We start from the raw sequence: 18,255 nt of genomic DNA, 5'->3' as shown, positions 1-18,255 counted from the left end.
GCCTATGGTGTCTAGGGGCTTCATGCTACCCATACTGTGCTGATCCGAATCTAGCATTTAGTTATTATACTACTTTATCAAACATTAAAAATATGATTACTGTTGTAAATGAAGCTGGGCACAAGGGAATTAAGACTTAAATGATCTGTAACACAGATAACTAGTCTTCAGTCTCTGAGAAATTTAGCATTTCATAGATAGATTTTTAACAATATGAGCCACGTAACTCTCAAAGACTGTACAAAATGTAACACCACACTGTTCCACCCAGCTCGTACATCCGAGCACGCAGGTACAGAGGACTTCATAGCTGCATGCCTATAAGCACAATAAATGCTTTATGTACATAAAGGACCTTAAACATGTCTTGGTAACATGCAACTATAAAAAGAAAAAAAGAGAAGAGTTTGTGTTTCTTAAGCATTGTTTAAGTAACCTCACTTGTGGCTGTTAAGAAAAGAAGACAAGTGATATTAACACAGACCAGAATCCAAGATATACTATTGGCTGGAAACAAAACAGATAGGAAAAGCCCACATCCTTGCAAAAAAGAAGTGGAAAAATCTGATGAACTTGAAGTTAACAACTCTAGCAGCATGGTTGTTACACTCTGTTGTTTTCACATTTTGAGGACATTTGAAAGAATTCCCTGATCTGAATTATCTGATCTGAATTACTGACAGTGGGGAGAAAAGAAAAAAAAAAAAAAAAAAAGGATAAACGAGTAAGCTGTATCAGCAACACTTATCTTGGGAACTGAAAAGCTTGCCTAGCACCTTGTCTTGGCAGAAGACAAGCCTCAAGGATAATTTTATAACAATGTTTGTCCAGCACTCTTTGGAACTGAATAAACTGAACTGGAGGAGCAAAGCAAAACTGGAGGGGGAAGGAATCATATTTGCATGCTAGAAAACACAAAAGTGGTTGTAACCAGGATCTCAGTAACCTGTGAAGAGATGCTTAACAACTGAGCCATTTCATGCAGCTTCACAAAGCAGCAAAATAGTATCATGTAGCATATGCTGATTTAAAAGACAAGCAACAAGACCGCAGTATCTTTGACTAACACTTAAAACTGGGCCACTTTCAGGCTCTGAGTCCCTTCATCAAAACCAACCCCTTTTCCCAAATGCATCAGCTGGTCCAATTAAAAAAAAAAACAACCAAGTATCAATGCCACATTTGCTAGTTCACCTTCTTTGATTTCTTATCCTTTTCCCAGAAAACCTAATAAACAAAATACCATTTTAAAATTAACTCCAGACCTTTTAATCTTCACCAGCTTCAGCTAACTGGGAACCATTTTTGGAGCACGCTATGTTAAGTACAGTCTTGTGGATGTGGATGGTTTTAGCACATTCTGTGGGACACCCACCCCCCCACCCCCCAAAATTAAAACCATGCCTTTAAACTTTCCAGTATGGGGATGCTGATCTTCCCACCTAGGGCTTCCCTTTTTGAACAAAACAGGGAAAACCTCTCACCCCTGACTGAATGCATCAGAAAAGGTTTGAGTCCTAACTGTTCAGAAGGAAGTACGCAATCCCTGCCTTCCTAACTCTGCCCTAAGAGCTTTAGCTGGCGCGCACAGCGCTCTAATGCTGCTCAGGAAACTAGGAATTTAATAAAGCACTGCCAGAAAGCTTAACTGTGCTTGTCAAAATGTACTGTGTATGACGGGAAAAGAAGTTGCCTTAAAACAAGTTCTTCAGCCTGTCTTTCTCAAGCACCACTGTGGAAGAACAGTACACCAACATGTCAGAACAATTCCACGGTAACTGCAACCTACTTTCAGTTGCTTAAATTGCTGCCAAACCCAGTGTCTCTGCCTTCTACAATAAGACATTTCTCAGGTTTTTTTTGTTTTTGGTTTGTTTTTTCTTAAAACAACTTTGTGGTTTTGTACCAAAGCTAGAGCCAGCTGTCAAGAATCTCAGATACATGCAGATTCACGGTCTGCAGAGTAACTGTAGGAGTAAAAGAATTCTTAGCACTGTTCATCTGCAAAACAGCTACCAGGTCTGCTCACTCATCTTGCATAACCTACCAAGACAAAGGAGTATCTGCAGTTATTCTTAGCAACATTTTACACTTGAGATACCGAAGAAAGAAATATTTACTGAACTGGCCTACTGACAAGGAAGAAGCAGAAACCAGGCTCTTCTGACTCGCAGCTGAATGTTTGCTCCACATCATGTATTGGAAAGCCATATGTTTTATGTGGAACAAGCAAAGGAGACCAGGATTTAACACGGATTTATTACCAGAGGTCACAACATGACAGCACACCTGGAGATTTAGCTCTCAAGAAAAACACACCTTCGGGAACAACCCCCTTGCCCCACTACATGGTTCCTCAAGCGCAGCAGACCCCCAAAAAACAACTCCTCTCCTGACAGACGCTACAGCTGTTCAGCATGACTTAAGTTTCATACAAATATCCCTGCGCACCGCTGGATTCGTGTGGAACGAATGGCCCCGGGAAGGCACCAGGCCCTGGGAGCTGCAGGGCCGCCCCACTGCCCGGGCACCGCGACACCTCGAGGGGCCGGGCCGGCGCCCCCCGGCCGCCGCCGCTCGCCGCTTCATCATCCTCGGCGCGACCGCCCTCCCCACAGCATCGCGTCCGTGACGGGCCCCGGCCCGAGGCCCAACCGCCCCCAGCCCGCGGCCCTCTCTCACCTGCGGGGTGCTCGGGGCGCCGCCGCCCCCGCCCCGCTGCGGGGCTGCGCCTCAGGCCGGGCCTCCGGGTAGGCCGCGCCCTGCGGCCCGGCGCGGGGAAGGGCCGCGGCGCCCCGAGCAGCGCGGGGAGGCGGCGGCGGAGCGGCGGGCGCCGCGCAGGCCGAGGGGAGGGGCGGGGGCCGGGCCGCGGCGGGGCGGGGAGGAGGCGGGCGGCGGGCGGTGGCAGCGGCCCCGGGGGGGCCGTGCTCGAGGGCTCCCCAAGCAGAGGGCCCGGCCGTAGCCCCTGGCGGGACGTCTGCTGCGGGAGGTGCTTCTGGAGGGGGGAACCCCAGCTCTCCTCCGGCGGGGACGCGGCGCCTCGTGGTCCGGCCACACCGGGGTTTGGCACCGGTTCGACGTGGTGCCGCCGTGCGTGGAGGAGCCGCGTCCCGCTTGCAATGACGGGTTTTAAAACACGAATGTGTGACAAGCGCTTCCGAAAGCACCTTTTCTCTTTGGCATCCCTGACGGACACCCGCGGGAGGCGGAGGTTGCTCCGCCGCGACCGCGATAAACAAAGCGACCCTCGTGACTTACACGGGATCTCATCGGTAAAGATAAATCCTGGCTGTTTTCCCTGTTTTGTTCCCCAAGGCGTTCCCCAGGTACGTCTCCCACCGTGCCCGGCGGAGGCTGACGGTGCGTGGGACGTCGCAGAGCCACCGCCGCTCTCCGACAAACTCCAGCCTTCAACGATAACCGTATTGCTCGGCACAGCTCACACGTACCGCCCCACCGCAGGGCTGGCGGGGGAAAGGCAGCTTCGAAAATAACACCCCAGAGCACGTTCGGGGGCCGCAGGTGTGGCATTAACGACAGAGGAAGCCCGGGAGGGCACGGAGGGGCCTGGGCCCAGCTGGCGGAGCGGCGGAAGGAGGCGCCGCTTGCCAGGACTGGCGGGAGCGGGATTCGGCGGTTTCTGCCCGTCCGCGCTGCTGGCGGACGTGCGGTGCCGCCCGGATTCGTCGCAGGGCTGTGATGCCATCGCCGCGCGACGCGCCCGGCGCGGAGCTGGGCGGGGGGGGGCCGGGGAGGGGTGGGAAGTGTATGGGCTCTGTAGGCGCGCTGCAGCCGCCATGCCGGCCAAGAAGTCCTTCCGCCGGCGGAGGGAGGACTCGGAGGAGGAGGAGGAGGACGAGCAGGTCGCTGAGGAGGTCAGGTGGGTTCGGGGGCCGGCGGAGAGCCCGGCTGGGCCCACCGGTCCCGGGGCGTACGGGTGTGCCCGGCCCTGCGGCCGTCGGGATCGCGACCCCGGGTCTGGGTTAGTTCAGCGGTCGTGGCACGCCATCGTGTCATGTCGTCATATCGTCACGTAACGCTGTTGTGTTACAGCGTTGCGTCACACGATATTGTCGTGTTGCGCCACTATATTACGGCTTCTTCGCGTCACACCGTTCTGTCGTCACGCCACGCCGTCACGTTGTCTCGCGTTGTGGCGTCCCACCGTCCCACTCTGCACCGTCGTGTCCGGCCGCAGCCGCACGCCGGCCCGTGGCACAGCTGCCCGAGCGGAGTCCTCTCCCGCGGCCATGGGGGGCTCGCCACCCGGGTAGGGGGTCTGTGGGGCTGCGGGTGGAAGTTGTGCCGTCCCCGCGGGCGTAGCGGGGGTGTCCGAACCCGCCGGGAGCTCCGGCGGGGAGTGGGAGGTGTGTTGCGGGGAGACCCCCTGGTCTGTCCCCCGCCCGAGGAGGCGTTCGTGAGGCGGCACTGCCCGCGGAGCCGCGCGGTGGGGACCCGCCATCGCCGCAGCTTCTAACGGTTACTCCTTTTCCACATCTGCCTTCTGAAAACTGGCACTCGCAGGTGGTCCCTTTGGTTTTCAGATCCTTGCGTTCCAAGCAAGGCCTTTCTGGTTTTTATTTCATCTCTGAAAAGTATTTTATGATGCATAGTTCATGGGAGCCATTGAACAACATGCATCGTTATGCAGCGTCTAAATATCTGGAGAAACTGAGACCACACGTCGGAGAGACATGACACTTAAATTTACCATAAACTTTCTTCTGAGTCACTCACTCACTGATGTATCTTGACAACTATTCAGGTCCATTATGCTCGCTTGAGAGCTGCTGCTAATTCTGCTGTAAATTGAATGCTTCATTAATTCCCCCCCTCCCATGAGAAGTGACTCTATTTTTAATAATTAACTAGTGTCAACTGTTGAAGGAGTAAAGGTGCCCTGCGTTATTTCATGTTACTTAGCGGCCCCCTGTTTTACTGTGAGGAGAAGATTGTCTCGAGATCTTAATGGATTAAAACCAGTGATCCTTGGCTCGTTCTTCCCATATTGGCTTCTTGTTAAAGCCTTTCGAGGTCTGGGTGCTTCTTTGCCCATCTGAGGGAAGACACGTTGAAGGTACATATCCAGCAGATGCCACGTGATTTTTTTTCTGATCGCTTAAATAAATGGAATTGCTTAAATAGAAAATATTTGCCTAATTTGTAATCAGAAAAGTGGACACTAATATGCAGAAGTTCAAGGCAAAGTCTGCCTAGAAGATTCCATGTTAACTGCAGAAAATCAAATTAATTAATGAAAACCAAAGCATCAAGTAGTAAGTTAAATGTTTTTTCTTCAGATTAAAAGTTGAGGAAGCCAAAGAAGTTCAGAGCCTCAGAAAGCGACCCAATGGTGTGAGGTAAGGGATGTAGCACCAAGGATGTGAAGTTATGTTTTGTTTGACAGTGTAATGTAACAGTGAATTTCACTCTTGTCATGTGCCTCCTTTCAGTAGAAACGGTTACATGTCAGGTAGTGCCAAAAGTATGTTCTCGACGGAGGAGTTTCTACATTAAAGCCTGAGGATGGAAAAGAGGGGGAGTAAGGTACAGGTGCCCAGTGTCCATTTACAGTGAGCAAAGTCTGTTCTGTAATTCAAGTTAGTTTTGTACAGTACACATGGTTTAAATTGGACACTTTCACACCTCCTCCATCCTAATTTCCCTGTCGCCTCTCATCTAGTGCCATTGATTAGCTGATGAGCTAGTTGAAATGTGTACCAGTAATGAACTGTGTTCCTGTTTTGGTAACCTGCTGTAAGGCACTAAAATCTGCCTTAACTTCTCATCTCCCCAAAACAGTAGTAGTTCCTCTATCCCTGTGGAGGGATTAGAAACATTGACAATTTAGTGTTAATACAGTGTCTGAGACCATCTGCTAGATGTAGAAAAGGATAAAGAAATGCAGTATTATTGGTAATGTGTTTCCCTTCACTGAATTTTATTTACTTTCTTTATCTGCTTGACTAGCGCTGTAGCTCTGCTTGTAGGAGAGAAGTTGCAAGAAGAAGCAACACTTGTGGTAAGTGCTCGACACTTTCACACCTCGGCACTAAGATGTAATGATGTGAAAACATCACTGTGGTCCAGCCAATCACTGTGTGAGTCTGGCCTGGGGTAGGACTGGTGTCACAGCTCAGTACTTAAATGTTCTCTGTGTTTTTATTCAGATTTCGAAGACTAGCATTAAACTAGAGGGAAGCGTTGCGGTTTCTCAATTTTTCTTATTTTACAGGATGACCCATTCCAGATAAAATCTGGGGGGATGGTGGACATGAAGAAGCTGAAAGAAAGAGGCAAGGACAGGTGGGTGCATATGAGCTCTGAAGGTTTCTCCCTGGACTAGTATTAAATGACTGCTAGTAATGAAGTAACCAGATGCTGTTTTGCTTTGAAGAGTTTAATATAATGCAGTTTGGCCAGTTACTGTTACCCTAGCTTGTGAAATTACTTAAAGAAACAAAACAACCCCCAAACTGTAAACATTTTGGTTTCCATTTAGGATTAGTGAAGAGGAAGATCTAAACTTGGGAACTTCCTTCTCAGCTGAAACCAACAGGCGGGATGAAGATGCTGACATGTAAGTTGTGCTGCATTGTGTCTCTGGTGTTGAATTGGGGGTTGGGTGTCCCCTTAAAATTTATTTTTTTTCTGTCTTGGATACTGAGTAGTCACAGAACATCTTCCCAGTTCTCACTGAAACTTTCACTTGCTCTTTCACCTTCTGGCTACCAGACTTGAGAAGGCTTTTTCATGGACAAAGATGGGAGATGCCAACCAGGTAGCTTGGCATTAAATACCAGTGGGAGCTTCCCTGCTGGTTGTGATAGAGCTTGGAGGATCTGATAATTTCTTGGACAGTTGCTTCTTGCAATTGATGTCAGTGGAGTTGTTTTGGAGAGATTATTCTTTCCTCTTTCCTAGCTATCGGGAGAGTGATGCAGCTGTGCTCAGCAGTGCTGCAACAGAGTACAGAAAACAGAATTAAATACTGAGTGTCCCTTGGGTGCTGCTCTTTAGGATGAAGTACATTGAGACTGAGCTGAAGAAGAGAAAGGGAATTGTGGAGAATGAGGAGCAGAAGGTGAAGCTTAAGAATGCTGAGGACTCTCTGTATGAGCTGCCAGAAAACATCCGTGTCTCCTCTGCCAAGAAGACTGAGGAGATGCTGTCCAACCAGATGCTGAGCGGCATTCCTGAAGTGGACCTGGGAATCGAGTATGTGGTTTACAGATCTGTTTGTTATGGCCTGAATTGCTAGGATGAGCAACTGCTGATTGGCAGAGCAGTGGTATGGCTGGATTATACAGCCCCAGCTTGGCTCTGTGATGGGATTTAGCTTTGTTCTGGATTAGCACAGTATCTAGCACAGCATGTTCTACGCAGCGACAGGGCTCCAGTGCAGCTTCATCGTATGACTTCTGGGAAAAGGCTCTTGATTTTTGTGACTTTAATCTAGCAGCTTTCTGGAGGATCAGTTTATGCCCTGCACTGAAAGAGGATACACTAAAGATACGAGCCTCCCTTTTGCCTTTGAAACTTACTATAACACTACCTCCTCTATCAAAAAACACATCAAATACAATAGCAGTGCTGTTACTATCCCCAGCGTCTATCCACTTAGCACTTCTGTGCCTACTACCCTTTCTGAATATGAATGAGTATTTTTTTCCTTTGGTTTTCTTCTAGCGCAAAAATAAAAAACATCATCTCAACTGAAGAGGCCAAGGCCAAGCTGCTGGCAGAGCAGCAGAACAAAAAGAAAGACAGTGAAACTTCGTTTGTTCCCACCAACATGGCTGTTAACTATGTCCAGCACAACAGATGTAAGTCTCACATAGCTCTCCCGACCCAGGTGTGACCCTCTCCTCTGCTGAAGAAAAGCAGTCAGTTGGGACAAAGTCTGGTGCAGGAGAAATTAGTTCATCTATCAGCACAAGCAGCTGTCTGATTCCTTTTTCTGGGATGCTCATATAGACCCCATCTGGCTTCGTCTTTTGCTTCCATCCATCAGCAAGGAGCGGGACATATTACTCATGGCTTAACTTTCTGCTTTTGAACTCCCAGCTGACACTGCCTCATAAATTTCAGGACTTTAAGTTGTGTCTTGAGTGTGTGCTGGAAAGGCCTGCCTCATCTGCGATTATGAATGATGGTTTATAATTGAGAGAATCCATTTTGTAGGCTGCCAAAGCAGACAGGTGGTCAAGCACACGTAGACCTTACTAGATGGGAGATGGGAATTAATTTCCGGGAGAGCCTCTCATACCACAGCCATCTGGAGGAAAGGCAGCCTTCTGCTGTGTCTAACCATGCTTACAGGGGTGATTTGGAGTCAGATTTGTGTGTTCTGAAGGAAATGAAGAGTCTTTGGGCCAATTCTGATGAAATAGTGCTACTGAAATTTGCTGTATCCCATCTTGCATGTATTGATTATCCATAGAAACCAATTATAAGAATGCTTATTCTGAGGTTCTGTTGTTTCTGCTAAAGATCAGTTGTAATAAATGCCATAGAAATACGTCCATCTGAGTAACACTGCTTCAGATAATACTCCTTATCTGGTGTTTTTCTTCTTTCAGTTTATCATGAGGAGCTAAATGCACCAGTGCGAAGGAACAAAGAAGAGCCAAAGCCTCGTCCGCTGAGAGTGGGGGATACAGAGAGGCCAGAACCTGAGCGTAAGTTCCTAATCTGAAATGTCAGAAGGAGAGACCCTGAAACTTTTCAGGGGTTTTGCACAGAGAAATGATCTAGCTCTTCTTAGCTCCTCTTCTGTGGGTGCCCTGAGATAGTGGGGAAATGGAGCAATCAAGTCCATGAGACTCTGTTGCACATGATGTACCCATACTAGGTCACACATGAAGTCATCTGGATGGAGGATGTCTTTAGAGATGCCCAAGTGTGCAGTAGCAAAGGTCACAATTGAAACGTGTTGCCAAAGCTGGCTGACAAGGGTTTGGTGAAAGCTGGAATAGCAAGGGGTGCAAGGTTGGGGAGCATTGACAGCTAAAGCAATAATGTTTCACACAGCAAGGGGCTGTATAAAGGAAGTGCTGGAGTTAAGGAAATGTCTCCTGTGAGAGGACAGGGAAATAGTATTTCCTTCTATTCTTTTTGAAGGGTCTCCTCCAAATCGCAAACGTCCACTCAATGAAAAAGCAACCGATGATTATCACTATGAGAAATTCAAGAAGATGAATAGACGATACTGACAAAGATGGACTGAAGTCTTTGCAGTTGTTCTTATTTTCCACTAATAAAGGATTTTGTGTCGATGACCTGAAATGGAGTTGGAGAGAGGCACTACCTTCACATGCTGGTGTTACCTACAAACCTTTTCTTGTGATCTTGTTTGCAGGCGATTGTGAACTCTTCGGTTGGTAAAATCTTGTATATAACTTATTTTCAGTTATAAAACTTCTTTTATAAGAACATGAGCTTTCATGGTTGGCATTTTTTAGTGAGAAAACAACTTGCTTTTACAGATTCTTTCACCCTCTTAAAAAATACGAAAAAAAGAGATCCTTTAAAAGCAGCGGTGCTGCTTGCCTTGTAAATATAAAGGGAAGGTTTAAAGCCGGTTTGCTTGAATGTAACTCTGGAAGATACTTCCTGTTTGTTCCTGCTGTGCAGAGTGAGGCTGAGATCCTGCAGCAGTGTGTTCAGTGCCACTGCTCCTCAGCCTGCCTTGCAAGTGTCCCAGGAGAAACCACCGTGTTGGCTGTGCCTGGCGCTGCCTCACTGGGTCTGTCATCAGCACAAGAAACATCAGCAGATACACAGCGCCGGGGATTTTATATCATGTGCCGTGTTGTTTTGTATCTTTTTCCTGCTGTAGACTTATTTCTGTAGCAGTTCGCTGCATTTTATTTTAGCTGTGAAGAAGAAAATTGGATCACGTTGTAACTTGAATTTGGGGAAAATCTCAGTTGCGGATCCTAGGATGGGGTCAGTAGGGCAGCTGGTGATGCTATCCGGCATCAGCCACATCTTCCCAGGAGATGTGATGTGCGGGTACTTGAAGCCAAGATTTGGAACTTGAAAATAATAAAAGTGTTTTTAAGTGATTGTAAATTACTTTTTTCCTTTTGTTTTTGGGTGCTAGTGGTAATGATGGCCAGGGCGTCTGTAGCTGTGCAGGTGCCAGACTGCATGGGGACTCCAGGGAGGAGTGGGACAGCCCCAGATTTTACTTTTTTTTTTTTCAGAAAAGGGGAAAAGTCTCTTTTTCACCCTAAAATGCGTGGGTCTGCCTCTGAGCCTGTGCAGCCGTGCAGGTCTGGGGTGGCATCCTCCCCGAGTACCTGCCAACAGCGCTGCTAAGCTAACGTGCGAGCGCAGTATTTAACCGAGTGTACCACGCGAGGCCGCCATTTAGCTAATTGCAGCCGCGGGCAGCCCCGCGGTTGCCCATCCAACATGGCGGCCGCCCTCAGCGTCAGCCCCGCCTATGCCCGCACCCAAGATGGCGGCGGCGGAAGCGGCGTTGCGGGCCGGAAGCGTTGGCGGAGCGGCGGGGCCGGCGGCGGGGCCGGGCGGGCCATGAAGCTGCAGTGGGGCGCGCTGCGGGCTGTCCTGGGGCTGGCGCTGCTGCCGCTCCTCAGGCCAGCGAGCGCCGTGGAGCCCATCAGCCTGGGACTGGCGATCGCGGGTGCCGCCGCCTCGGCCCTTACCGGCTTCATCTCCTACCCGCGGCTCTACTGCTACTTCAAGGAGTGCTGCTTCCAGCGGCACGACCATCGCGCCTCCGCCGGTGCGAGGCCGGGGCGGGCTGAGGGGGGACGTTGCGGGCGTGGCAGGAGGGCGCTGGGGGGTGCAGAGCTCCCGGGAGCCGGGCAGGGCCTGCGGGGCCTCGCCGTGGGGCTTCGCCCTGGGGCCTGCGTGGGCCGCGGGGCGCTGCTCCAGCTCGGCTGGCCCTTTGCCCCCGGGCCTGGGGCGGGCAGCCGTCACGCCGGGGTGGGTGCTGGACCCTCTTCGAAGGAGGCAGAAGCCGGCGGGATCCCGTCTCCCGCTCGCTGTTGACAGGGTGGTTTCTCCGTCCAGCTCTGCAGGAGGATTTGGACAGGAAGCTGTTCGGGCAGCACCTGGTGAACAAGGTGGTTGTAAAGGCCGTGAAGGGCTTCTTGAACAACACCAACGCCAAAAAGCCTCTTGCCCTCTCCTTGCACGGGTGGACTGGAACAGGCAAAAACTTTGTCAGTAAGATAATTGCCGAAAGCATTTATAAAAGAGGTCTGCAGAGTAAATATGTCCATCAGTTTGTGGCGACTTTACACTTTCCTCACGCTCACAGCATCAATCTCTATAAGGTAAGAGTGCGCTTGTGGAATGCGTGGTAGTGGGGCACAGCTTACCTGCAGTGACTGCTGTATTGCTTCGTAAATGTTATGGCATGATCAGTTGTGGAAACCTAGATGTTACTTTATCCAGTAAAATGTAGCCTGTGCCAGTTTTGGAATCTTATGTATAGAACTGGGTAAATCCTAACATCCATCAGGACTGGTTTTCCTGCAAATGTCAAGATACTTGCATGTGTTTTGAGTTTCTCTCTAGGGAAGAACAATACGGTTATTTTTTGTTCTACACTTTGCTTAGAAACGTAGCTGACTCAAGGACAAGTGTGGTTCAGCAGGATTCCGTGGTTAGGTGATATGCTGGTGAGCACTGCGGAAAAACTAATAGTTCATGACCCTGGGGAACCACCCAGTGACCTCCGAGCCTGTCTGGTACCATGGCAAGCTGAAGCTTGCTCTCTGAGGCATGAGTGTTCTTTTCAGTTTTACTTGCATACTGAGCAGGTTACTTAGTTTTTCTGTGCATCCATTTCCCAGCTGCAACATAAAATCAGAAAATACTCTGTTGTCAGAAAGGTACAGATAAATGTATTTGAAATTGTTCTGCCAGTTTGGTGTCAGCACAGCTCTGTAGGCAGGTGGATATCATGTTGGAGCAGTAGTTCACATGCATGTTTCCTGTGGTTTTTTTATTATAACTGATTTTGTTAACAGCAGAGTTTGAATGAGTACCACTGGCTTTTGTAGTACTGCATGTTTATATTCTGTTTGTATATGTTAAAAATGGGAATGTGATGGTCTACAAACCTGATTTCTAAATGGAGGAAGTATCTGTTTCCTCTCTTACAGCTTACTTTTCCCCTTCTTGCAGCTGAGCTGCTTTAAAATAAAATGGATCATTTTCTGCTTTTGTTTCAAGGTGATTACACGTGGGAAACTTGCTGCCTAAGGCAGTAGGAGGAACTATCACTATTTATCGACGATAAATCTAGTGCTACCTTCCTGTGCTGCTTCTGCAGTTCAGGGGCTGAGTAAACTGAATATCAAGAAATGATGAATCATTGAAAATGGTCAGAGCAGTTACTTCTCATTCATCTGCCAGCAGATCAATCCTTTTTTTTTTCTGATTACTTCATTATTGATCTTAAATGTAATGCTTAAGTGAGAGAATCTTTAAATACAATAAACCATTAGCCCTTCTGAACAATATTGTGTTTTAAGAAGGGCTTGTAATTGCCTTCTTTTAATTTCTGAATTATTCAAACACAGGGCTGAGAATTGAATTTTGTTTCTACTTCTGCCAATGACTGCAGGTGCAACTTCTCACTGGTGCTGTTCATGTAGCAAATTTAATATTGTTCATAGCTTTGACACCTAAGGATATTTAGACCAAAGTGCTGCCAAAAGTAATCTTATTTGGCAGGGCTTTGCTTTGTGTTGCTGTTCCTTGGTGGTACCCATCCTTTGTCCTTCTGTGCACTTTCATTTTTGATATGTTTACAGGAATATCTTTCTCACAAGGAGATTTCCTGCTTGTCCCATCCTGTCTCTTGGTGTCTTAAGTTTTTTTCAGAACCAGCGTGAGATTCTGTTAGTTTTATTTACAGCTTTTAACCATGTCTTAGTCAAGAAGCCAGCGGTGTTGAAATGTCACAATTGGAATGACTCAGGACAAATGTCAATAAGCAGAAGTGCTATTTTCTGTCTATTCAACATGAACCCTTTCAGCATCTTTTATTTTTGTGCCACTCAGGACCAACTGCAGTCGTGGATTCGGGGAAATGTGAGCATCTGTCCCAGATCACTCTTCATATTTGATGAAATGGATAAAATGCATGCAGGACTCATTGACTCCATCAAGCCATTCCTGGACTACTATGAGCTTCTGGATGGGGTGTCTTACCGAAAAGCCATCTTCATATTCCTCAGGTAAGAAGTGACTTCTCAGGTTTGCTGTTCTGTACCCTTGATGTCTCTTAAAACTACCTCTGGTTACAATCTTTGTTTTCTCTTTACTTAGCAATGCAGGAGCTGAAAAGATAACAGAAGTGGCACTAGATTTCTGGAGAAATGGGAGGACAAGGGAAGATATACAACTCACAGATATGCAAAATGCACTGTCTGTGTCAGTCTTCAATAACAAAAATAGTGAGTAAAACTGATTGCGTTTGAGGTGGTTAACGTTCCACAAAAGGGGTAGGCTGCATTTAATGCACTTTTACAGCTATGGCTTGTACTTGGTGTGGCCTCCAGTTTTCGTCTAGCAAGGAGTTACGATGCAGTTTTGGGGCCTACAGTTGGGTCTTGAGATGAAATGAAGGTTAGGGAGCTCTGTGTGCACCCTGGCTACCAGCATGCTTGCTGTCCATTGGATTGTATACATTGGGGGAAGTCTACGCTGTGTTGACATTGCATTTATTGACACGCTAACAGGCTGAAGAGAAAGCAAACATAAATCTAGATAGTAAGGCTAGATATTGTATTAGCTGAAAAATCCTTAACCGATAAAATGTTGTATTATGGGGAAGCCGCTTCCTTGGCCCCCAAGCCACTTAGCCTGTCTTGCTCAGTCTGTTAAAAGCCTTCGGACAGTTCTTTAGAGCTATTTATGGGGAACAAGCTGACCTGCCAGCCCTGCAGTGCTTGCTAGTGCTTCCCACACAGGATTTCTGGTGAAAAGGGCTTTTAACACAATTATGCTCTGAAATTAGTATTAGAAGTGAACCTACTGCATTTTTTAAAAAGATTAGATACAGGATGTGAAAAAAGGAGCAAGACAGGCTGGTCTGAGAGACATGATAAGAGATAGAAAATCTGCTCTTCTGTAGGTGGGAGAGGTGAAGGTATGAGACTAGCACCTGGGCAGCAAGGCTGAAATGCATTCAGTTTAGAATTATAGAATCATTTGATCAGCTCCATTCAGTTGGAATTCATTCGTTCAGCTCCAGCGGACCACATTTGTGTCTGTCCAAGACTTTATGCACAAAGTACCGTGAGAACTGGCTTGTATTTGGACTTACTTGTCCATTATAGGGCCCTAAAACCACAGATGAATGCTTACTGGTTTGTAGCAGAGCACTACAACACACATCTTGCTCCCATTCAACCCATAGCAGTGTTTAACTAGAGGAGTTAAACCCCTTGTCTTTCCTTTTGTAGGTGGATTTTGGCACAGCACCTTGATTGATAGAAATCTCATTGACTACTTTGTTCCGTTCCTGCCTCTGGAATACAAACATGTGAAAATGTGTGTCAGGGTTGAGATTGAATCACGTGGTTATGTTGTGGATGAAGACATTTTAACGAGAATAGCCGATGAAATGACCTACTTCCCCAGAGAGGAGAGAATTTATTCAGATAAAGGATGTAAAACTGTGGATGCAAAGCTGGATTATTACTATGACTTCTAATGCTTTATTGCTACAACCTGCAAAGAAGCAAATTTAACTTAATCACAAAGTGGAGAACCCAGGACATTTCATTTTTAAGCACTTTTTAAAGAAAGGAACGTTATTTTTTAACTGGTGTGTAAGTAAGTGACAGTGCCTGTGCATTTTTATTCTGTCACTAGTCACGGCTCCCACGTACTTCAGCCTTGTGTTGTCAAGGTAAGAACGAACTGCGTTGTGCATACAGGGGTTCGTGTCTGACAGTGCCGAAGACTCCTCTCAGATTGTGGTGTCGATCATCAGAACCATTTGGCAGATTGTTGGCATGTATAGAAGGACTGAGACTATGACCTAATTTTAGTTGGAATTTCGTTTGATGTGGATGATCTTTAGACAATATCGAGAATTTTAATCAAAGTTCCTGTAGCAGTGAAACCCTTCATTGGGTTTGTGTGGGAATAGTCCTACAACTGCATTAAAAGTAGGATATGTGTCTTTTCTCCTTGAACAGCTTGTTTCCAGTAAGCATAAAGGGGGGATTCTGTAATTAAGAAAAAAATCCGGAGTCTTCTATCCAACATCGTGCAGTACCACTGTATTTCTCAAAACAGTGGTATAAATTGGCTTCCTGCATGTCAAACCAAGAATATGAAACTCTTTGGTGTGAATAGTGTTCCGAGGGCAGACTTAATACTACAAGGAAGTGAGTTAAAATCCTTGACTGCCACATCAGTGTAGCTGGTTCCTATTTTTGGTTATTTTTTTAATGCATGAAGTTGCCCACAGAATACTCTCCCAGGACTGATGTTCTCAGGAAGTAGAAAAGTGTGCTTTCTGACTGGTGAGTCAGCTTCACAGAAAGCATTAACATGTTAAGGGGAAACATGTACAAGTTAAATTTTACACGAAGGAAATGGAAAAGAGGTTTCTCTTCATCTACATGTAGAATTCAGGGGCCAGCTTGCAGGGTTTTCCCTTTTTCATCTTCTCACAATACTATATGCCTTTGAGGCAGGGATGAAGACAGATCAAAGGCATTTGAAAAAAAAAAAAAAGAAATGTGTCGACTGAAGTTACTGCAAAGAGTGTCAGACTTGTTTCTGAATGTGAGCACTGCAGAGGCTTTTTTTCACTCCAGTTTCTACTCAAAATAAATTTTTGTCATTGGAAATTTATTTCTTAAGTACCTTCTGGTGTTTTTTGCATTGAGTGATTTGATGTTAATTGTGCACAAACTTAGGACTTGTTGAGGAAGAGCATACTACATTTCTGGCTGAAGTGTTCAGCTGTGCTTGAATACAGGTCCCTCCCTCTTGACTTCAAAGGGAATGGATACGAGGAGGAGATGTGACTCTGCAACCTGGTGAAAGGGAAACAAATGAAGCTTGGAGTGGAAACTGCACTTCTAGACCATCGGTACTAATTACACTTGCACGGTTTTTGTAGAGGCAGACTTTATAGAAGTGTATGTGCTCAACAGTAACATAAGGATGAACTTGTCCTCTAGAAGACTTGTTAAAACCCTGCTTCTCATCTCCTCCTCCCACTGTGGTACCACTGACTGAACACTGTGCAGGCTCTGATTGAAGCCACCCGTGTTTTCAGCAGCAGCACCTTGAAGTTTTCTCTACAAGGGGAAAAAAAGGGCCTGTAAGACTTCAGCTGTCCATTTCTACTCTGAAGTTGTGTAATATCCAAATTATCAGTCCTAGTATTTGTCAGCAAATTAGTGTTTTGAACTTGGGTATTTTTCTGCTGCTTTGACTTCCTGATGATAGCAAATGACTAGCTAATGGAAAAAAAGTGGACGTGAAAATGATAAACTTTTACTGCTGTATGATACTTTCTCATCAAAAGAAATAGTTCAGCCAAGCAGTCCTGTAGCTCTTCCAGCATTAAATACACTGTTAGTTCTGCTTTGTGTGCCATTGCAGCATCAATACTAGCATTTGACATACATTGGTAGCAAGTATTTCATTATATCATAGTCCTAGGTGGCTTAGAGTAGATGGAAGCTTCCTTGAGAGGATGTAGAAATGATGTTCAAAGGATGGAGACTGCCTCTGTTTAATCTCTCTTCTGTTCTTGAGAACAGCAGACCTGGCTAGGGCCATCTCCTGCATCTGGGTGAAAGAAAATGTGTGTGCCTGTAATCACTGCCAGATTATTTGATCCTGCTGATCCTGTCATTATTCCTTCCCTTTAGAATGCAGGGTTTCAAAGCTGAGCTCTCTATCTTTCTTGCTGTGACTGGGTAACTGTGGCCATTATTCTTTTTAATAGGCCACTTGAAACGGTATCAGACAACTTAAAGGAAAATGCCAAACGGGGGGAAAGGTCTGATTGCCCAGAGAAACAGTCCATTGGCCAGGTGAGAGTAGTTTGCTGAGGCAGAATTTTGTTTGCTCTTACCAAAGTCCAATACAATCAACTGCTGCTTTAATTCAGCCTTCTGCAGGGAATGTTCCAAGATCTCATGCTGTGCTCATAAAACTAGAGGCTATGGTTAAAATTCAGCGATGTGTTAAGAGCTGCTTTTGTTAGAAAGACGCAGCCTGGCCCTAGAGATACACCCTGGGCCAAACAGCCAAGCTGGCGTGTGTGCAGAGCAGTGCAGGCATAGTGCAAAGTCCTGATGAACAAGACAGCTTATGCTACCATATATGCTCTGTAATGAGTTTCCTTGTGCATCATTACAGTGCAACACATGGTTCACAACAGCGTGAACAACTGACTGTTCAGTGAGGTGCGAGTTGTTGCCAACAGCTGTACCTCACTTGAATTAAGCCATTATTTACACACTGGCTTTTTTTCAGTGCTGGAGAAGCTGCAGATGCTCTGGCCCACGGAGATATGTTGAAAGCCTGTAGTCCAATCATGCCTTTGCCAGCTGGAGAGGTGAAGAGCCGCCTTGAATGACAGCTTTCCAGACACAGCGCAGAGAGGAGGACTAGTTAAACAAGCTACCTGAGGCTTATTTGTCCTGGAGTGCCTGGCAGTATGGTAGGAGATACCTGTTAATAACTGAAGTGGAGCAGGCAGAGACTTTAAGGCTTTTTCATAGGTGTTTTTTTCTACTGAGCTGTATTTAGCTGCTGTATTCCTTACTGTACTGTTGGATGAGTCAACATCCTTTAATATCAGCAGGCTACTTAATCTGCTGATCTACTATTATAAACAAATTTTTAAGAATAAAGGAAGCTTAACAGAAAGCTGCAGAGCAGCTAGCTGAAAACTGTGTAAAACAGTACTTTTCCTATAGCTGAAAATTATTAAACCAAGAGAGAAAAGTGACTTAAGATTTATTCCAACTGCAGTACAGTATTAGTAATTAGTGTTTTAAAATTACACAGGAGTTTTGCATTTGAAGTAAACTGAAACTGGATGCAGCATTTACACCTATGAGTAAGTCAGTTAATAGGCAAAACAATATACATGAAAAGCAACAGTCCAATGTGCCAAGGTGTCGTGGTTTAACCTTAGCCAGCAGCTAAGCACCACACAGCTGCTTGCTCACTCCCCTCACAGCGGGATGGGGGAGAGAATTGAAAGAGTAAAAGTGAGAAAAC

At 46.4% G+C, this 18,255-nt stretch overlaps 2 protein-coding genes across 2 annotated transcripts; both read left to right on the top strand.

Moving 5' to 3' along the window:
* Positions 1–3,797: 3,797 nt before the first annotated feature.
* On the top strand, positions 3,798–9,327 carry LOC309412184 (splicing factor C9orf78; the record flags this gene model as incomplete). The annotated part of the gene is made up of 9 exons (XM_082009018.1): positions 3,798–3,880; positions 5,301–5,360; positions 5,971–6,022; positions 6,236–6,306; positions 6,503–6,580; positions 7,021–7,218; positions 7,690–7,826; positions 8,583–8,681; positions 9,124–9,327. 9 exons carry the CDS (start codon positions 3,798–3,800, stop codon positions 9,213–9,215), a joined length of 870 nt encoding a protein of 289 aa, XP_081865144.1. The 3' UTR covers positions 9,216–9,327.
* Positions 9,328–9,655: 328 nt separating this feature from the next.
* LOC309412150 (torsin-1A-like) lies at positions 9,656–14,707 on the top strand (the record flags this gene model as incomplete). The annotated part of the gene is made up of 5 exons (XM_082008979.1): positions 9,656–10,756; positions 11,047–11,312; positions 13,051–13,226; positions 13,318–13,445; positions 14,457–14,707. Exons 1-5 carry the CDS (start codon positions 10,423–10,425, stop codon positions 14,705–14,707), a joined length of 1,155 nt encoding a protein of 384 aa, XP_081865105.1. The 5' UTR covers positions 9,656–10,422.
* Positions 14,708–18,255: the final 3,548 nt, after the last annotated feature.

The sequence above is a fragment of the Phaethon aethereus genome (genome assembly GCF_964289735.1).
Source record: "Phaethon aethereus genome assembly, chromosome: 20".
In the NCBI taxonomy this organism is placed as follows: domain Eukaryota; kingdom Metazoa; phylum Chordata; class Aves; order Phaethontiformes; family Phaethontidae; genus Phaethon; species Phaethon aethereus.
Note: the sequence above shows the minus strand (reverse complement) of the source record. Positions and strands in the feature narration are given on the sequence as shown.